Source organism: Chiloscyllium plagiosum, chromosome 7 (genome assembly GCF_004010195.1).
Source record: "Chiloscyllium plagiosum isolate BGI_BamShark_2017 chromosome 7, ASM401019v2, whole genome shotgun sequence".
Taxonomy (NCBI): Eukaryota; Metazoa; Chordata; class Chondrichthyes; order Orectolobiformes; family Hemiscylliidae; genus Chiloscyllium; species Chiloscyllium plagiosum.
Genome location: NC_057716.1, coordinates 12,830,789 through 12,852,554, shown reverse-complemented (window position 1 = coordinate 12,852,554; position 21,766 = coordinate 12,830,789). Strand labels below are relative to the sequence as shown.

Genomic DNA, 21,766 nt, shown 5'->3' with positions numbered 1-21,766 from the left:
AACGTGTAAACTCCACACAGACAATTGCACAAGGCTGGAATTGAACCCTAGCACTGTGAGCCACTGCAACATTCAATCTCCATGCTCTGAGCCTGTAATAAGCTGGGAATAGGTACCTTGCAGCCAGCAGAACAAGGACATTTATGGATATTTTAATCAAGTTATTCAGACATGTTATGATAAACCTCTGGTGCAAATGAGCCCTGAATCCACCCTCTTGGCCCAGAGATAGAGTCATTACTTCTGTGCCACAAAGCTTTCTGAGCTTTCTACAAACCCAGGGACCAGAGGAAAATGGTGCTGGCATGATGATTTCTTCCAATTCTGTTCCTTGCCGCTGTTAGCTTAGACCCTGAATGAGCTAATTCCTTAAACAATCTCAGCAACTCTTTTCAAACAAATATATTTCAGGTAAAAAGTAACACTGAGAAAGAAATAAACACAGACATCTATATTTAAGTGGCTTTCTTTGTGACACTCATTGTAACTTATGTTTCACTTTTTTTATTTAAGTAACCAACAAGAATGTTCATAAACTAATACACTTGAACAAAAGCAAAATGCTTAATCACTCAGAATGGGATTAATTTAGCACAGTACATGTTCCTTACATTTATGTGCATATTGAAACCACTTGGTACCATGCAACACATGTCATGCACTCCAATGTTTTAATAAGTGTACATAGTTGTATAAGATAAACTGCTAATCATGATATAATTTTACAATAACTACAGCAGTTACTAGGAGTTATCAAAGTGGTGGTTTAAAGTGAAGATAATCCTGTTGCTCGACTTCCTGTTTGAATCATTAATTAATTCAGTACTCCTGGATCTTTTTTCTATTGCTAGAGTTACAAGATGTGCTCAGAGCTTGAAAATTACAAGGCAATAAATCCACAGGCACATCTGTCTGCAATGTTAGCTAGTAATCTGTGGAAGAAAGAAAAGGAATTAGTTCATTTATAAGGTACTAATTAGCAGTGCTGGAGACTGTGTTTAAAGTGGTAGATATTTTACTGCCCAGTCAGGATTCAGCTCACAGCATATTTACCAATCCAATAACCAGAGGTGTGGTGGGATCATAGAACCCCTACAGTATAGAAGCCATTCAGCCCATCAAGTCCAGACTGACCCACTGAAGAACAGACCCACCTCATCCTTACATTCCCGATGGCTAACCCATTTAGTCTGCAGATCCCTGGGACAATTTAGTATGTCCAAGCCACCTAATCTGCACATCTTTGGACTGTGGGAGGAAACCAGAGCACCCAGAGGAAACCCGCACAGTTGGTGGGGGGGACGAGAATTGAGCCCAGGTCCCTGGGCGCTGTGAGGCAGCAGTGCTAACCACTGAACCACTGTGCTGCACTCCGCCCCCAATCCACCCGAGCCACTGTGCCACCTGGATTAGATTACTTACAGTGTGGAAACAGGCCCTTCGGCCCAACAAGTCCACACCGACCCGCCGAAGCGTAACCCACCCATACCCCTACATTTACCCCTTTACCTAACACTACGGGCAATTTAGCATGGCCAATTCACCTGACTTGCACATCTTTGGAGTGTGGGAGGAAACCGGAGCACCCGGAGGAAACCCACGCAGACATGGGGAGAATGTGCAAACTCCACACAGTCAGTCGCCTGAGGCGGGAATTGAACCCGGGTCTCTGGCGCTGCGAGGCAGCAGTGCTAACCACTGTGCCACCGTGCCGCCCACTATGTTGAAAATGTCATGAAAAATGGTGGAATTTTTAAAATAAACACAGAATATGTTGGAAATACAGAGTAGATCATTGTTATTCACAAAGGAATAAAACCCGTTTTTATGTTTCGAGTGCAGCTATTGATGAGAACACAAAAAGATTGCTGAAAAGTACACCACTGAAACACTAGTTCGGTTCTGGTGCCCTGCTTCCAACATGTTTTCTTTCATGGGCAAGTGAGAGAGGAAGAGAAAATATAGGGAGCCCCCCCCCCCCCCCCAATAAAGACATTGGCTATTTTCTTCAATAGTGCAGGGTATGCCTACAACAATCAAAAGCAACCTAAATCTAAAACGTCACAGATGTGCTAACTCTGCACTCCCAGGAGTAGCAGTTTCAAGCTTTTCATCCTGCATTCCAAACTGATGCAGAATTCAGTGAGAGAATTGACAAAAGAGCCTGGGATCCTCTCGAGGAATCAATGCTGAGCAGGGCATTAGCTGACCAGCTCAGATTGACAAGGTTCAGACATAATAGCTAGTCTTTCCCCATAGTTGTTCATGTTGAAACTTGTGGGGATCTTAAGTAATAAAATACCTTTTACAGAAACCTAGGCAAAGGAAATGTCTGCATTTAATTTGATACACTTTAATTAACATTCATTTGTTTCACCTACAGTTTCAATGGCAATAAAATGTTGCGGGCTAACACTGGAATATGATTCATTTGGCATGAAGTGCACAACTGTTCATTCTCAAAGTTTTATTTTTAGCATTTACATATGAGTGCATTTCTCATTAGATTGTAACTTTTATGAAGTTTCAAACAACCCAATGCATCTGCGATAAAAACCATTCTTTTAACACACTCATATTCCTAACATTTTAGTTCTAACTTAATTTTTGGTTATTTGTAACATATATTGCTACATCTTGCAGATTTCTTTTTCAGTTATTACATAGAGTCATAGAGTCATAGAGATGTACAGGATGGATACAGACCCTTTGGTCCAACCCGTCCATGCCGACCAGATATCCCAACCCAATCTAATCCCACCTGCCAGCACCCGGCCCGTATCCATCCAAACCCTTCCTATTCATATACCCATCCAAATGCCTCTTAAATGTTGCAATTGTACCAGCCTCCACCACATCCCCTGGCAGCTCATTCCATACACGTACCACCCGCTGCATGAAAAAGTTGCCCCTTAGGTCTCTTTTATATCTTTCCCCTCTCACCCTAAACCTATGCCCTCTAGTTCTGGACTCCACTCAGCTCACAATATATAAATAAATATGTTTTTCAGATTAAGGTATTAATATGATAAACTACAGAACACAACTGATGGCATACAACGTCCGAAAGGTTGAAGAGAATGAAATTAAATGCAATCAGAAGAGAGTCAAAACCGATTATAGACTGGAGGTAACAGGGTTGGGGATGATTTTGTAATTTCTACTTTAGTCATTGGATAGTGATCAGGGGAAATTTTTTTTTAGTTGCTAATTCACAGATCCTGAAAGCACTTGTATTAACATGGCTGAGACTGCAGGTAAAATTAAATCTCCTTCGGTCCAATCTGAACATTAAGCAAAGCAGCTCAAACATTAGTCAGCGCACTTATTTTTTTCTATTATCTTGCCTCTTACCCAACTGAATAATTCTACCCATGGTCAGTCAGGAAAAAAATGTTGTCTAAATACCTTAGACAGGCGTCTCAACGACTTGCACCGCCACTGTTTTCATTATCTGCTGGATCCGATTCTCAATGTTAAGCAAACCTTGGAAGCTCTTCACAGGAAAGGCCAAGCTGTCAGAATATGCCATCGGCTCAAGCACTGATCGATCAGCATCCCTCAGGCCAATCGCAAAAAGTACGATTCCCAGTTTCCTCAGTTTCTCTGCCTGCTGCGAAATATCATCACGGGATTTTCCCGAAGTAAGAAGCAATAGAATCTGTGGAATAGCATTATCCACTCTGCTTCCTGCTGAGCTTGTGAACACATTCTTTATGACATGGTCCAGTGCTCGGCCAATGTTGATTTTTTTGCCACGTTTTAGCTTGAGTTTCTTAATTGCAGCCAGAACTTGCTTCTTGGTTGAGTGGGTATTAAGAAAGAACTCAGTCCTTGGACTCTCACTGAACTGTACAGCAGCAAATTGAACTTTCTCTGCTCCAGTATCAAAATTATCCACCATTCTCATCATAAACTTACGAACGTTTGGAAATCCTTTTCCAATTTTAGCAGAACCGTCAATGAGGAAAACGATATCTCTTTTATCGCTGTCTGGAACAAGTAAATTGAGTCATCCTCTAAACATTTTTGTGCAGTGATAATGAAACAAAATCAAGCATATATGTGTGCAAGATATATATATATATATATATATATATAAAATCATGATGGAGAAACTTTTTTCTTTTTTCTTACTTTAGCCAAGCAGGCACTATTTCAACTAGTGATTAAATGAATAGTTGAATAGGGAAGTTGAATGTATGGTTAGACAGACCGAGTAGGAGGGAGGAATTAGAATCTTGGGACATTAAGATTAGTTCTTGGGGGGTAATGGGACAGGCTGGACAGTACCAGGACAAATAATCTCACAGGGTGTTTTTTGCGTGCTGTTGTGGAAGGTTAAAGTCAACTTGGCAGGGAGACTAGGATCCATGATGCACCAGAAAGAATAAACAAGGTGCGTAAAAGATTGTGAGCAGAAGATGGAACTAGGTTAAAACATAGTGGGCATTCTGTGTATATTTAAGGCTGAAATAGATAGATTGACTTTTGATCAGCAGGGAAAATGCAGGAACGTAGACGTATGGAATGTCAGATTAGTCCTGATCCTAGTGAGGGGCAGAGCAGGCTCAAGGAGCGGAGTGGCCTATCCTGTTCCTATTTGATATGATCTTAGCAATAAGATATTAGGTGAGGTCAATGCAAGAGAGAATATGGTCTAAATTAGATTTACAGCACAAGTATGTAAATCCATGAAGTGTGGTAATTAGAGTTAGTAAGTTGTAGGCACGTACAGGGATAAGTGTCATGGTAATAGTGGAGACTTGTCTCAAAAGTGAGTCGGACTGTGTATGAAATATCCCTTGATACAAGGACCTGGATACAGGTTAGGAACATAGAATCGGAAGAATTCTGGGCTACGTCTACCTTACTTTTAAAAATGGCTACTCGGACATTAGTTTTCAGTCCAGGTTGAAAGATGAGTGAGCTATACTGGAACTTGGGCTGGACAATTATGGATCAGGAATGGAGGATGCTTGGTGTGGGCTTGCCTTGGCATCCAAGCACCCAATCCTCACTTTCTAAACACACACCCACACACCTCACCCATAATTTGGAGTTGCCAGTGGTGGACTGGGGTGTACAAAGTTAAAAATCACACAACACCAGGTTATAATCCAACAGGTTTAATTGGAAGCAACTAGCTTTCAGAGAGTCGCTGATGAAGGAGCAGCGCTCCGAAAGCTAGTGTGCTTCCAATTAAACCTGTTGGACTATAACCTGGTGTTGTGTGATTTTTAACTTTGTACACCTCACACAGGTAATCCATGCCACCTTGCATCTTTTACATAACCTCCATGACCTCTGGAATATATATGTGAACTTTTGGCCCTTTATCCACCCTCTGACTTTCCACAGTTTCTATGCCTAATTAAAGCTATCTCATGGCCCCCATCCACTACACTTTGACCTTACATCTGCCACACCACCTCAATATATAGGCAGACTTCTAAATCTGTACAGAAATGATATAATATAAATAAGAACGTAAGGGAATTAGGAAAACTCAGCAGGTCATCCAACATCTTTGGAGAGAGTCAGACTTAATCTTTTGTTTCACTGAAAGGTTCTGATGAATGGTCATCACTTTCAAATGTTAATTCTCTCTCTCTGTCTATGTTGCCTGATCTTCTGAGTTATTTTCCTGCTTTTTTTGTTCTTATTTCAGAATACTGGGCATCTACAACATTGTGCTGTATTCTTGAGATTGAAAAAGTTCTATTAAATGTTTTACAAAATGTCTGTTCCAGCCTCCACTATTTTGCAAAATAAAACAATCATATTTATAAAAACCCCACTTACTGCATTCACATTCCTTCAGCTACATAATACCTTTTCAGAATAATCATTCCATTCAAGTGTACCACCCATTTTAACAACGTACATTGGAATTACTTTACAGTTCCACTTCACAGAACTATAACCATTTGGAACTGTTTATCAAACTATGAAATGGCAGATAACTTATTGTGATAATGGGTGAAATCATGCAGCAGTAATCTAATAATGAAACATCAGGCTTATGTCAATAGATGTAATGAAATACCAAGCAATCATGTTTCTCAACATATCAGACATTTTCAAAAGGTTTAAAAAGAGGGACTTTTAATTACTTTGACAGATCATTTTGACAGTTGTTTTTGAGAGGTGTTCGTGACATCCTCTTGACACTCTGGCAGGTCCTCTGAACAATTTCTCTTAACATTTTGACAGCACTTTTGACAATTCCAATGAATTAGATGGTTAATGAGTTGATGCACCTTTTATGCCCATTCAAGTCTATCTTTAACCATTCCTAAGGGTACTCTACCTCACCTAAAGTTACTGGACATCCTGCCCTCCAAAGGTATCCTGGGACCATATCCAGAGGAATATGCAACCTTTCCAAATGGGTATACTGGCTATCTATCTAAATGCACAATGTTCAGATCTGCTTTTACAAAATCTATTCTGCACACTTCAGATTTCACAGTGCTGGACTATCAAAATCCCACTTGATTTAAATGATTATCTGCCTCTGTGAGTGGCATGTGTCGATCTCAACTCAATCCTATTCCCATTCCTGAGAAAATGGAAAGTTCCATATTGGGGATATGACTTGTCAATTGCAGGCTCATCAACCATTTTAGAAGGATGCAGAAGCACTTCTTCATGGTGAAAATACACTCTGTATTATTCAGGAAAGGTAAGTAAGGATAGAGTAAGGAGGATGTTGTACTGCCCAAGGAGAATATTACATTGTTAGAAAAAGAGTATGGCCTGGTGGAGTCAAGGAATAATCTACCAAGTTAGAGTGAAGGAACAATATAGTTATCAATGCACTAGTGGATGTAGACAGATAAAAATAAGTATATATTCAGGGAAATTACAAAGTGGTGCATAAACTATAGGAGAATGATCATGAGGTGTTTCAGGTATGCTGATTTGGACGAATTGAGATAGTAATGGAAGCATTCGAGATTCAGAAGTGTGTACAGATGAAGTTTCTGAGTCAATATGTTTCTGTTCCAATAAAATAAGGAGACATTGCTAGAACTAGTTCTAAAGTGTCAGGTGTACCAGATATCAGTTCGAAAACATTTGGGAAAGAATAACCATAAGATTTAAGTTAACATTGGAAAAAGGTGAAGAGCAAACTAAAGTAAAAATACTGAATTTGAGAATGGATTCCTAAATAAACTGGAATTAAAGATTGGCAGGCAAACTGGAACTGAACAATGGACTTCCTTTAAAGAAAATATGGTTCAGGCAAGTTAGATTTCCACATGGGAAAAAGGTAGGATAAACAAATGTGTAAATCCCTGAATGAAGAAAGTAATGAAGCAGAAAGAGGGTAGATGTTAGGGTGATGATACAGTTGAGACATATGCCCAGTATAAAAAGTTCATCAGGGAGTTGTAAAATAAATAACAGAAGCAAAAAGAGAACGTGAGAAGGAGCCTAGCAGGTAACTTAAAAAGGAACAGAAAAGTCTTCTACATCAATATTGAATGTGTGGATGTAGAAGCTGTAGTTGAAATGTTTAATGTGTACTCTGCATCTTTAATCATAAAGTCTACTCCTTCCCCTCCATCCATAGTTGAAGGGAGGTGATGGCCCAGTGGTATCATCGTTAGACTATTAATTCAGAAACCCAGGTCATGTTTTGGGTACCCATGATTGAGACCCACCATGGTAAATGATGGAATTTGAATTCAGTTAAAACGTTTGGAATTAAGAATCTAAAGATGACCATGAAATTGTTGCTGATTGTCAAGAAAAAAACATCTGTTTCACTACTATCCTTTAGGGAAGAAGACTTACCCATCTGACCTAAATGTATCTCCAGACCCAGAGCAATGTGGTTGACTCTTAACTGTCCTTTGGGCAATTAGGGATGGACAATAAATGCTGGCCCAGCCAACAAGGCCCACAACCCATAAATAAAATAATGTGCTTGACTCAGTGCAAGTTACTCATATTTCAGATTCAATATCTCTGTGGTTTAAAGTGTTGCAGTGTTGTTGCTGGTTTGATTCAAGTGGACGTTGCTTCGTGTTTGGTGTCCCAATACCACCGCACATTTTAAGTAGTGAGTTTGCAGAGAAGTTCACATTTTGATAATATGGTATATGTGTGAGCAATCCCAATGATTCATTGTACTAATTGTACAATGTACACATCTGTTCACTTCCTCCATTACTACTACAGCTCTCAGCTTGCCAGGATCCAGGCAAAGTCCTTTCACTACCAATACATGACCTAAGTATGTAACTTCAGATTTCTTCAACTGCATCTTTTTCCTTCCTGTTCTGTTTTATTTTCTTATGTTTCCTCTTCAGCCATTCCTCAATGGCTGCTTCCTCTACTTTCATGTGCTTGTCACCAGCTGACAGCTCCTCAATGAACAATTATTGGCCTTCTTACCCTTCTTTCCTTTCTTCAGGACCTGTTGGGTTGGTAAGGCCCTAACAGTCTTTATCTTGTTTTACAGGCTGAACGTGAGGCTAAGTGAAACTCTCCTCAGCAGGTGGTAAGCTGGCCTCACAAATCATACACTTTGAGATGATAATCACTATGAATGAATCCAATACCTGGAAAAACATCTTGGTAATCCTCTGGTGGTGAATCGGTTTAGTTCAGTTGGCTTGTTGGTTTACAGAGCAGTGTGATGCCAACAGTTTGGGATCAATTCCCATCACTGCATTGAGGTTATCGTGAAGGACTCTCCTTCTCACTGTCTTCCCTCGCCTGAGTCTGATGGCCTTCAGGTTAAATCGTCACCAATCACATTTTTCTCGAATGGGAGAGCAGTCCCTATGGTCTGGTAAGACTATGGCAACACAACAACAAAAATCCTCTGGGCATCTGTTCATCGGTTAATGAACCTGTGAAATGCTGCAATTTTTTTCTAGCAGTATTACCAATCCAGCTTTAGACTTGCTTCCCTGGAGATGAAAGCTTAGTGTCTACTATCCGGAACTGGAGGTCTTCATTCTTCCCATTGCATTGAGCTCTTTGCTTCCTTTGTCCTTTTGATATGAATATCATTCCATCATATCGCCTTAACTTTACCTTACAAGTGTTTCATTTTCAGTTCATCGTGAGCCAAATCACAGAGATCTGTGAAGTGCATGTTGCCTTATGAATCAGACACTTCACATTTACTTGATGCTGTCTTTCTGCAGTTATCTTTCTCATTGTGATAAGCCAGTTTTAGACTTGATACCAATCTGTTGTATTGGGTAGAGTGATTTATCAGAATCGGCACGGTGGCACAGTAGTTAGCACTGCTGCCTCGCAGCGCCAGAGACCCGGGTTCAATTCCCGCCTCAGGCGACTGACTGTGTGGAGTTTTCACGTTCTCCCCGTGTCTGCGTGGGTTTGCTCCGGTTTCCTCCCACAATCCAAAGATGTGCAGGTCAGGTGAATTGGCCTTGCTAAATTGCCTGTAGTGTTAGGTAAGGGGCAAATGTAGGGGTATGGGTGGGTTTCGCTTCGGCGGGTCGGTGTGGACTTGTTGGGCCGAAGGGCAAGTTTCCACACTGTAATGTAATCTAATCTAATCTAAATCATCTGACATTATCTGACATCTCTCCAGCAGTCACCTTTACAGCCTTGTTTAGCTTCTTTCTAACTGAACACTTGGGTACAATATGATTCTGGTTCTTGCTGTTAGAGTATTGCTGAATAAGCCTTCTTCTGTTTCTTTTGTTCGGTGTCCTATTTAATATTTACATCTTGTACTCTGGTCTGTTACCTCTTCTATATATTTTTTTCCCAATGTCTTGGTCTTGTTTGGCCTCAACATACAGTCAGTTCTGATAATGTGATAGTTCAGTTCCTGTGCAATCCCACATTATAAAAAAATGCGTAATAGCTGTGCCATTTAACCTAATGGGACCGGAATCACGTTATGGCCAATACAGGTAAGGGAAGTTGGCATTCTACAAATGAAGGTCTACATTCTTCAACGGCGTTAGAGCCAATTCACGTTGAAGAAACATGCATTCCAGCATTGCAAATCATCATCTGTTCTCCCATTAATGCTCTTGACCTCCTTAGAGCTTGTTGATATCTTTTTTCAAAGTGCTTCTCTGTCCTCAGCTGATGTGGTCTCATGGCAAGGTTCTTATGTCTAAGACAATCTAATCTCTGATGCGATCATCTTTCAGATGCTCTAAGTCAGATATAATAGCTAGACATATCAGTGCCATCACATGCTGATCAATATTCTCCCTCTCACCTTGAGTTCTGACAATGAACACTTAAGTAACATTAGTAGGGGGTTCCTTCAAGGCTCCAAACTTTCTCCAATCTGGCTTTTCTGCTCCTCAATAAGACCTCAAATGGAATACATATTACAGCACTCTTTCCTAGCATTGACAACTGAATTACTAAGACCACAAGAAATAAGAACAGGAATAGGCCATTCAGCCCTTTGAACCTGCTTCTCCATTCAATAGGATCATGGCTGATGCAACGTTCTTCATTTCCATTTTCCTGATTTTTCCATGTAACCTTTGGTTCCCCAATTGATCAAGAAAGTGTCTTGATCAGCTTTAAGGAGTTCCTGTGGCAAGGAGTTCCAAAGACTCACACCCCTCTGAGAGAAGAAATTCCTCCTCATCTCCATTATTGGCACCCCTTTATTCTGAGATGTGCCTTCTAGTCCAAGACCCTCCCCCGAGGCGGAACATGCCTTCACTGTTTACCCTGTCAAGCCCCTTAAGAATCCTATATGAGTCACTCTTATTTGTTCCGGCTACTTAATTTCTTCTGTGGTAACTTCATAGTTTTTCCACTGAGATGGGAATAAATTCCAAGTATGTTTCATATCACCTTTCATTTCATTTCTACAGCAGTAAGGAATGGAAAATTCATAGGCATTCCAACTCACGCCGATAAATCAAAGTTGCAGGTTACTGTTCCATCTCTTTCTTCTGCTGCTTCTTCGAGTATCTGGCTCTCTTACAGCTCCCAAAATTCACAACACTTCAGCTGGCCATTTCCGACATCATGTTCCATGTGACATATTTTAATGGCTGCTCCTCTAAATGAGTCATGGCAGAAGTCACATGACTATGGTCAGCCAAAAGTGTACATTGCACAAATTAATTTCTCTAACAATGGATACAGCCTAAAAAAAATTAGATTGAACTGCTCCATGCAAGGGATGGGATGGTGGAAATTTTGAGCTCTCCTCCACAAACGGCAGCTCATGCTGCTTTCTGGTTAGTTTTAAATCTGAAATTGGTAGCTTCCTGGTAACCACAGGTATTAAGAGATTTGGGGAAAGGATATGATGCAGAGTTAAGCCACAAAGTAATTATTTTCCCATTGAATGATAGAACAGATTTGAGAGGCTAAATGGCCTGCTCTTGTCATTATTTCATGGACATTGACCAACTGTCCTGCTTATGTGCTGTAAATGTTGTGTAGTACTCTGAGATAGTCTTATTATTTATGTATGAAAATATTGCGTCCTTCTTTATCTCTCCTGTTAATTCATTTTCTCATGTATGTTTTACCACCACTTACTGATGCCAACAAAAGAGAATCTTTAAAAAATCACCAGATTTCTGTGATATGGCAGTACTTAGCTGTGAATTTGTGTAATTTATACAGTGGAGAGGGATGTGAAATTTAAGGAATGCCGTCAACAACTTGGAATAAGCCTGAATTTGCAGTTGCTGTAAATTGTGTTTTGACCCCTTACACAAAAACTGAAATTGTGGGCTTCTGCAGAGAGACTGAGCCCAGGTCACTCACAGCCAGATGAAAATCACTGCAACCAAGTACACTGTACCAGTGACACTTTGCTCCCAGTGGAAGGAATGGAAACTACTTAAGTAGTTATATCTGCCCTGTTAGTGCCAAGTATACTGTTACAGTGTTCACTTCAAAGAAAGTGTTGCCTTTCCCTTGCTCCAATGCAATATTCACCCAAAGCAGATAACAACTAATTTGTAGTTCTTTTTCTAATGGACAAAACTAAGTACTAAAGGTGATTGGTTACCTGCGCTGGTAATAGGTGGAATAGGGACACTTTCTACATGCTGTGAAATGCTGAGCAGGTGCAAGTCCAGATCTGAAAGACCCCAGTAGTCATCCACTTGAAAAACCAGGTTGGGTGAATATGCAATTTGATGTAGTTCTTGTTTGTCTACATTCCCAATGCCAACAACAAATGGCACAACACCAGCTTGCTTCAGCTTCTCTGTTGGCTGTTTCACATCATCCAGTGACTTTCCAGAAGTAATGAGCACCAGGATTTGGGAAATCCCTAAATGGTGCCTGCCCCCACCAGAACTACTGAAGACATTCGTTCTGACAAAGTCTAGAGCAGACCCAGTCCTGAGAGTTCTTCCGCCTTTAAGCCGAAGCTGTCTGGCTTTAGTTAAAACCAATTCTTTGTTTGTGTAAGCATTTAATGGAAACTCAATCCTTGCATCGTCACTGTATTGCACCACTGAAATTTGATCTTTGTCTTTTGCAATATTAAAGTTGGGAATTAAGTTAATAATAAGATCCCGAATCAAATAAAAGAAAGTTCCCACATTGTAAGAGCCATCAACTAAGAACACAATATCTCTCTTGTCACCTGTAATAAATAAGAAAGAATAATTATCACCAAGGTTATCTTGTGAATATTATAAGTACCTGTGCATTTTCTTGATGTTAATTATCCTGCTTAATAATGTCGACCAACGAAGGTCCAAATGTATTTCTTTCATTAGCTTCCAGTCAGCAAAGAGATTCCTGAAATCTCATTCTTCTTCATGTTTCCATTTTCACTTGCAGTCATAGAGTCATACAGCACAGAAACAGACCCTTCGGTCCAATTTGTCCATGCTGACCAAGTTTCCCAAACTAATCTAATCCCAATTGCCTGCATTTGGTCCATATCTCTCCAAACCTTTCCTACTCACATACCTGTCCTAATGTATTTTAAATGTTCTAACTGTACCTGCATCTAACACTTCCTCTAGCAGTTCATTCCACATAAGAACCAGCCTCTGTGTGATAAGGTTGCCCCTCAAGTGCCCTTCAAATCTTTCTCCTCTCACTTTAAAAATATGCCTTCTAGTTTTGAATTCCCCCACCCAAGGAAAAGACTTTGCTATTCACCTTATCAATGCTCCTCGTGATTTTACAAACCTCAATAAGGTGACCCCTCAACCTCCTATGCTTCAGTGAAAAAGTCCCAGCCTATCCAGCCTCTCCTTTTAACTCAAACTCTCCAGACTCTGCATATCCTGGTAAATCTTTTGTGAACCCGCTCCAATTTAATAATATCTTTCTTTTAGGAGGGTGACCAAAACTGTACACAGTACTCCAAAAGTACTGTACAATCCTGTACAATCTCAACATGACGTCCCAATTCCTATGCTCAAAGCTCTGAGCAATGAAGGCAAGCATGTTGAATGCTTTCTTAACTCCCCTGTCTACCTGTGACACTATTTTCAAAGAACTATGTATCTGAACCCATAGGTCTCTCTGTTCGACCTACCCAGGGTCCTACTATTAACTGTATAAATCCTGCCCTTTTCATTTTACTCACAACACTGTTTTCAGATGAACCTCTGTCTACTATTCCAGAGATACCTTCACCTTCTCTATTCCCTTTTAGAGGGATCTCTCCTCAGCCCCTTCACTTCAATCTCACAGACCCACACCCTCCAAAGGGTCTCTATTCATTGTTCCTCAACAACATTCACTACCATCTTTACTCCCTCCGCCTTAGACCAAAGCACTGCTATAATAATCCCCCTGTACATTCACTGCAGCATTTCTTAGATCTAAACCACCCAAGTATTCTCAGATATCTTCGTGCCCATCAACATTTAAAGAAATATAGCAATGTAGCGTTTTAATTATGTTTTGTGGACCTCCATGAAATAATTTCTCAGACTGCAATAAAACATGTCTCCATTCTCACTCCCTTTCTTCATTGGTATTTTCCTCATCTCCACTCTCGAGACTTGCATCTCACTCCATTACTCAATATCAGTTTATCTTCTTTGCACTAATTTTTACCTTATTGTTCTCTTGCTCGTTGTCATTCTGCCTGTCTTGTGGAACAAATCCCAGTATTATTTCCAAACCTTTTTCTGTGTTTTTCTTTTATTTTCTGATGATAATTATAATTTCTTCTTTTCTACCTTTTTCTGAGCATTTACCATTCTTTCTCCATGCTTGAATATTTCTTCCCTCTCTTATATGATTCTGTTCCCTTCCACTCTCAGTAATTTTTAATATTTATTTCAGCAATTACTTTTGTTCCTTCAATTTCAGGGACTTGATGCTAAGAGTGTTTCCCAAATCTTTCTGAATCATGTTTGCTTGCAAAGGTTAGGACACATCTCACTACCCAAGGCATTTAACGAAAGGCTGAACTGAGTCCCAGATAAACTCTCTAGCATTCTGCTGTGCCCCTTGCCACCTTATCCATATAGCCCTCCCCCCAACAGACTGTAGCTGTTAAAGAAGGCACCTCTCCAGGGCAATATTAGTGATGTAATTAATATTCACTTAGCCAGCAATCCCAAGAAGAATCAACAGTGAACAATTAAACATGATAGTGAATAAAAAGGCCATATTTCATAGGTGAGTTGTCCTCAATGGGTGACACTATCCATGATCAGTTAGGGATAACAACTGGAGTGAGTACACTCGTATCCTTCATTAGCTGAGAGCGACTAACCCAAACCTGCAACCTTCCTGCTCTGTATGCTGTGACCTGACTGGCTGAGTCATCAAATTGCTTCCATTACTTCACCTACTTAACACTGAAAGCTACATAAGCGCATTATTCCAACCCAAGTACCTTCAGTGACACTGGTCGGCATTTTAATAATTTCGACGATCAGTGTTTTTAGGGGCTGCAGCAGCTGATCCTGGATATCTGGAAGAGACTGGAAGTTGTGAACAGCAAACAGTAAATTAGTAGAATATGCAATCTCGTGTGTTTCTTTGCCATCTGCCTCCATGGCCCCAATAACAAATGTCACTATTGCAGCTCTTTTTAATGCTCCTGCTGCCTCTTTAACATTGTCACTCGACTTTCCAGAAATGAGAAGCACCAGAAGCTGCGGCATATTAGCATCTCGCCGACTGCCTGCTGCCGTTGTGAAGACGTTGCTGATGACATAGTTCAGTGCAGCCCCGGTATTCAGCATCCTTCCGCCCATAGGCTTCAGCTTGTCCACTGCATCTAAAATATCATCTTTACTTGAATAGGTGTTCAAAAGAAATTCAACTTTTGGGTCCTTGCTGTACTGTATTACTGCAACGCGATTCCTGTTCAACCCAACATTGAGGTGTTCAATCATGCCTTTGAGAAATTCGCGCACTGAATGAAATGATGAACCAGCTTTGGTTGAGCCGTCAATCAGGAACACAATGTCCCGATTCTGGTTATCAGTTATATCTGCCAAAACAACAGCCAACAGTTTTGAGTTAGCATGTCTCTTTAAAAGGCACTTCTGAAACAAATACATTCATTGTTTATCTATTCCATCGCTTCCTTTCCTCTCCTAATTTTGTATTCATGCCCTTTAAATTATCACCACAGTGTGATTATAAAATTTTATAGAGAATGTTAATTAGCTTTTGAAATTGAGCGCGAAATTCTTCAAAATTGCTCCTGGAAACTGCACTTGGGCAGGTTACTCTTCAGAGGGTTGGTATGGACTTGTTGGGCCAAATAGCCTGTTTCCACACTGAATGCCTTATGTGGTCATAACAACTTATGAATGGATATTCTTTTAGGTTGTGTGCCTTGGGCAAAAGGTCACACTCTGAAACGTAAGCAAGGCTGAAAGATCTCAGGTCAAACCGTAGTGAGGTCATGGGACATGGTGTGCCAACTGCAAAAGAAACAAACGTTAGCCCCCTATTCTTATCCCACCTTCCAGAGCCTTCCTGTAGGCTTGCTTCTTACAGCACTTTACCTGTGAAAACAGGAATTCTTTAAATGAGTGAGGGTTTCCACCTCAACCATCAATCCAGGCAATGAACCCCAGATAACCATCATCTTCTGGGTGAAAGAGCATTTCTACACGTACCCTGTAATCTATATTCCAGCCACCCTGAACCTGTGCACCACCCATCCCGGTAAGTGACTCTGCAAAGGGAAACATGTCTTCCCCGTCACTCTACTAAACATTTCGATAATATCAAAAGTATCAGCCAATACTGCTGCAAACTGAGTAACTCTAGCACTGGTTTCCAATCACAACAATGGAAATTATAACTCATCCATCGCCACGTGTGCTATTGTAGGAGAGAAGTGCTGAGATCAAGCAGTCCGTAAGTTTTCGATGGGAGGGGTGGATGAGGAATTTGTGAAGCTGCAGAGATGCCAGGTCCATAAGAGGGGCATCTGAGAAATATGTCAAGTACAGCTGATCGTAAGCAAGGCAACAGCTGGAGATCGGAATAAGCTAGATGGAATTAGGCTGCAATTCCAGTCCGGGTCAGTGTCCCCAGTACCAGGGCATGAGGAAGGCAGAGGAGAGTACCAATGGGCAGGAAGGCAATGAAGGCCATTGCCTCAGCATCACATGTACCACCAAAGATGAAGGAACATTGATAAGTCAGTGACTCAAGGAGCTGCAGCTCTCTACGTGGATGGTGCCCTCATGAGAAACAGTTCCATCCTCAACCAGTAGCCATGTAAGTCACTGTGGCTTTGAACTTCTGGGAATTGGCAGCAGATCCTAATTGTCTTAATCTCCAGGGAGACTTTTCACTAAGATGGCCTCCCATTTTCTAAACATTCAGTTGGTCCGTGACCATAGCAAGCATGTTCAATATCTGCGTGCACACCTACCCTGGCATCTGTCATGGTGCCTTCATTCTGCAGCAGTCAAAAGTGCTGGATCTTCTCATGTCACCAGCAAACTTGGTGACTGGCTTTTTGAGGCTGAGGGATGTGAAGGGATTACTAATGAAACATAATATGCCCCTGCAATAGCAGAACATGGGTTCAATCAAAGCCACCTCTCACGAGGATGATCATGAAGCAGGCCATTGGATCTGAAGATGGTGACCTGTTGTACTCTGCACCATTAAGAAATAACATGGAAACTGCAGCTCTGAATGAGCTACTGCTGTCTGGTTACCTCCTAATCATTACAGCAGCCACTTTGCAATGTGACAAAATGCACAAAATACTTTCACAATGTGTTCACTCTCAGAGTACAGAAGCTTACCACAGCCCATTGATTGTACTGAGAAACTCACTATCACTCAATCTGCCTGGCCATCTACAAGACTGATGAGGAGAACATTGAGCAAATTTAATAAACAACTGTTGTATAAAATCCCCAACCGATGACATTTGTAATTTGCCTTTCCTGTGCAGTTTTGCAAGGACCATGACGTGAGACCGTGTTCAGTTTTCAAGACCCCTCTCAACAAAATTATATATATTTTGTGGATGGGTGAGTGATATAATATTGTTGTTGGGAGCTGAGAAGATATTAACAACCAAATAATTTCTATCAAGTTAGAGCATTGCAAGCATTTCCATCAAACCACAAAGATTAAAATGCAGATACCTTTGATACTCTTCATTGTTGGCATTTCAGACACTATCTTCACACCAGTTAGGGTTGACAATGGTAACAGCACTTGCTGTTGGATCTTTGGAAGAGAAGGAAATTCATCCACTGTGTAAACCAAGCTGGGGTCCAAAGCAATTTGTTGTAGCTGCTGCTCTATGGCATTCTCAGCTCCAACGACTATCGTCATCACACCAGATCGTAACAGGGCTTCTGCTGGTTTTTTAATATCATCTCTTGATCTTCCACCAGTGACAAGAATCAGAAACTGCGGAACACCTTCCTCTTTCCTGCTTCCTGAATATTTGGTAAAAATGAACTTAAGGACATACTCCAGTGCTGCTCCAGTGTTAAGCACAGTGCCACCTCTCAGTCTGAGTCTGTTTAACTCAAAGAGAAGTTCATCTTTTGATGAATAAGCATTTAGAAGAAATTCGGGTTTTGCAATATCACTGTACTGTACTAGGCCTACTCGCACACGATCACTTCCAATATCAAGGGTCTCAATAATTCTTGAGATGAAGTCACGAATAGCTGGCAGATTTGTATCTCCAACATGAAAAGATCCATCAATTAAGAACACAATATCTTTTTTGTCTGCTTCTGTTGCAAATAAGCAGAAAATACACGCAAATATTTAATTTCTGTAAATCAAATGCACAACTTGATTATTCAGTGATTCGATTATTAAAGTTGTATTATTTTTTGAAGTCAAAGTATTAGATTTGTATCTGAACAGTTATGTGCCTTGTTAACAGTTAAACAAAGTCTTTTAATTGTTCTGAATTCTTATTGTCAGTAAAACTAGGTAGCATCTTAGGCCTGATGAAGGGCTTTTGCCCGAAATGTTGATTCTCCTGCTCCTCATATGCTGCCTGACCTGTTCTGCTTTTCCAGCACCACAATCTCGATTCTAATCTCCAGCATCTGCTGTCCTCACTTTCTCCGAGCATCTTAGGCAGGGTTTGGCTGCAATTGTCTGAGGAACCACTGCTGCTTGACACAATCTCACCCATTTTGTTCTAGTCTAAGTCCTGCATACCAAAAGTACACGATGAGCTGCATAACTCATAACCATGGCTTGTTCTCCTGACAATGATTCTACGAGAGACTACGTTGCTATGAAAGTCATTTGAGGCAGAAAGTATAAATTGTCACAATCTGTACAGAGTGGGAAAAAGAAATATAGATGGAGGCACAAGCAGGTGTTCAAAGTGGAATAATCTGTGAAAAAGGATACCTATTTCTTTACTTTTTGATTTGATGATCATCAGTAAGCAGGCCAAAATGAGTGGTCTCCCCCCGCAAAGATATATCTCTTTTCTTTCATTTATGGAAGAAATAACATTATTTCTTTTCAGGGATAATAGTCTTTCCCAAAACCTATTATTCTTGGGGTGGGAGACTTTGGAGACATTTTTAAGTTTGCCTTCTCCATATGAAATGGGTTGGAATAAAAGAGCATAGCAACATATGAATTAGGGCCAGGGTAGGCCATTCGGTCCAGCAAACCAGTACTGCCATTCAGCTCATAAAATCAGAGCTGAAACCAGGTGTAAACATTACTGCCGATGTGTGTGCCCTAGATCGAATTTGTGTATCACCATTCAATGGAGAAATGTTTGGATGATGGTTACAAAGCTTGTATGAAAAAGAACAAGAGTAGAAATGAAGTGAAAGACACTTCCTGAACGAGGCCATTGTTCTTCAATATATTTGCCAGCAGCTGTGTTGGGCTAATTGAGAATCCAGATGTAACTAATTGTATTACTGGTTAGTGAATAAAAATTAAAAAATAGACATGGACAATGACCATGTGATCTCAATGATCATTTACACAAGATGTGCATGTCATAGTTTAACATTTTTTGTAGTTTTGTTGGCTAAATGTGTAAGATTAAAAGCAGATTGACTTCATAATTTTTGATCATTGTGAGCGCTTCAATTTTTCTTGATTATTGAATGCTGTTAGTGTTTATTAAATGATGCACACAATAGCAGTATTTAATGCTATTACGCAAATGTATCCAGGATGTTTTCTCATTAAAATTTGCGCTTGTGGCTAAGATGGTAACATGGTACCAAGATATGGGTCATCATCAATTTCTTTTGGAAAACACTACATTAGAGTCTAGATTATGTCTGCATGAGTTTCCTCCAGGTGCTTCAGTTTTCTCCCACAATCCGAAGCTGTACAAGTTAGGTGAATTGGCCATGCTAAATTACCATGGTGTTCAGGGATGTGAAGGTTAAGTGTGTTAGTCAGGGATAAAAGTAGAGTAATAGGGTAAGGGAATGGATCTGGGTGGGTTACTCTTTGGAGGGTCGGTGTGGACTTGTTGGCCAAATGGCCTGATTCCACACTGTAGGGATTCTATATTTACATAATTGATTACATCAAATTCAACTGCTTCATATGTATCCTTTTTCAAAACAATTTGCAGATCAAATTTATGAAACACAAGTCATTTGATCAGAAGGACATCATATATTATCAATCCCTGAAATAGGAACAAGACTACCATATAGGGAGAATCTAAATAGATTGCGCTGAAATTGTCCTGATTTATCATTTTCAAAATCTTTTATCCATTCCAATGACTTCCATTCTAATTGGGCAGCATGGTGACTGAATGGTTAGCACTGATACCTCACAGAGACACAGGTTTGATTCCATCTTCAGTGACTGTCAATGCAGAGTTTGCACATTCTGTCTGTTTCAGCATGAGATTCTGCCAGGTTCTCCAGTTTCCTTCCACAGTTTGAAGATGTGCAAGTTAGTCGAGTTAGCAATGATAAATTGCTCATAGTGTTCAGTGAAATGTAGGTTAGGCGAATTAGCCATGATAAATACAGGGTTACAGGGATAGGGTAGGGGGTTGGGTCTGGTTGGGAAGCTCTTCATAGTGTAGAATCTGATCTCATCTGTATTGGATTAGTTGACCTCAGCCAATACAGTTATGGCTCCCTAGAACTGACCTTAGTAACGCTAGGTTAAAGCTGTGATAAAGTAACCACAAGTCCTGCTCTGGATCACTATGGAGCGCCTTATAATAGAATGTACATCTACGTGAGGATCCAATGACAAAAAGGAATAGGCTGTCCTTTGATGCTTTCACCAGTTATACAGCCTTCTGGCAGTGCCTAATCAGACTCGTATCTTTCATCATAGTATTTCACAGGTCAGACAGGGACTCAATAAAACCCTGCAGGACCTTGCAGGCTGGTGAGAAATGGGTGACAGCAAATCATGGGATAGACTGCCTTCACTGGAAATATAAATCAAGTAAGAGCTAAAACAATTCTCCCTCACCCATTTTACACAAACAAACAAACACCAAGAATATCTCCTTCACCTTCAGGAGAGCAGTGAAGATTGAAAACTAGTTTTAAAAACAAACTCTTGTGTGTCTGCAGTTAGACAACCACTCGTGCATTTTGTAATTTGTTCCTGTGTGTAAGAGCTTCAAGATATTTGAATATCCTTTTGGTGATGTCACAGTATTGCACCTCACTGAGCAGCATAGCATGGGCGGAGTTCATATACTGCTGCATTACACTACACTCTAAAATGAGACTCTTAAGAGCACATGGTCTTCATCACACCTAAAATATAGATGTTTGTGCAAAATAAATAGTATCACTTAGTCTGAAAATGTATACTGTTCTTGGTTTTGACCTGTCAGCGAGTATGTCTTGAAGCCAAACGTCATAGTATGGCCTAAAACTATGTGAGTTCTTCTGCATATTTTAGAGAAAAAGATGCTTTAATATCAGTCTTGTGACAAGCCTAGAACAGAGTTTCCAAAAAATAAACATTGCCTTTTAAGCGTGTGCCCAAAATTAAATATATTCAATGTTAGAGTAATCAGAGAGGAGAGAAGACTGCTAAAGCCAAGGTTATCTGATAAATTTATTATGGCATAAGATAATTTAGACAAAGCGTGCTTACGCAAAATGGAGTTACCTTTGGTGGTTCGAACTGTTGGTGATTCAGAAGTCTTCCTGACACCAGTCAGTGTTAACAAAGGTGATAGTACATCTTGTTGTATCTCTGGAAGAAAACGGAACTCTTTCACACCAAAAGCTAAACTAGGGTCGGAACTAACCTCTTGCAGCTGACTTATCATATTCTCTGTTCCGATGACTAATGTTGTAACACCGGCTTTTAACAGGGCATCTGAAGACTGCTTCATGTCATTACTCGATTTTCC

The 21,766-nt window shown here is 40.3% G+C and overlaps 1 protein-coding gene across 1 annotated transcript; it reads right to left on the bottom strand.

The window, feature by feature from the left end:
- Positions 1–488: 488 nt before the first annotated feature.
- LOC122551334 (collagen alpha-3(VI) chain) lies at positions 489–21,760 on the bottom strand. The gene is made up of 6 exons (XM_043693061.1): positions 21,520–21,760; positions 17,550–18,155; positions 14,813–15,415; positions 12,002–12,586; positions 3,409–3,993; positions 489–932 (listed from the first exon to the last, which is right to left on the bottom strand). Exons 1-5 carry the CDS (start codon positions 21,746–21,748, stop codon positions 3,410–3,412), a joined length of 2,607 nt encoding a protein of 868 aa, XP_043548996.1. The 5' UTR covers positions 21,749–21,760; the 3' UTR covers positions 489–932; position 3,409.
- Positions 21,761–21,766: the final 6 nt, after the last annotated feature.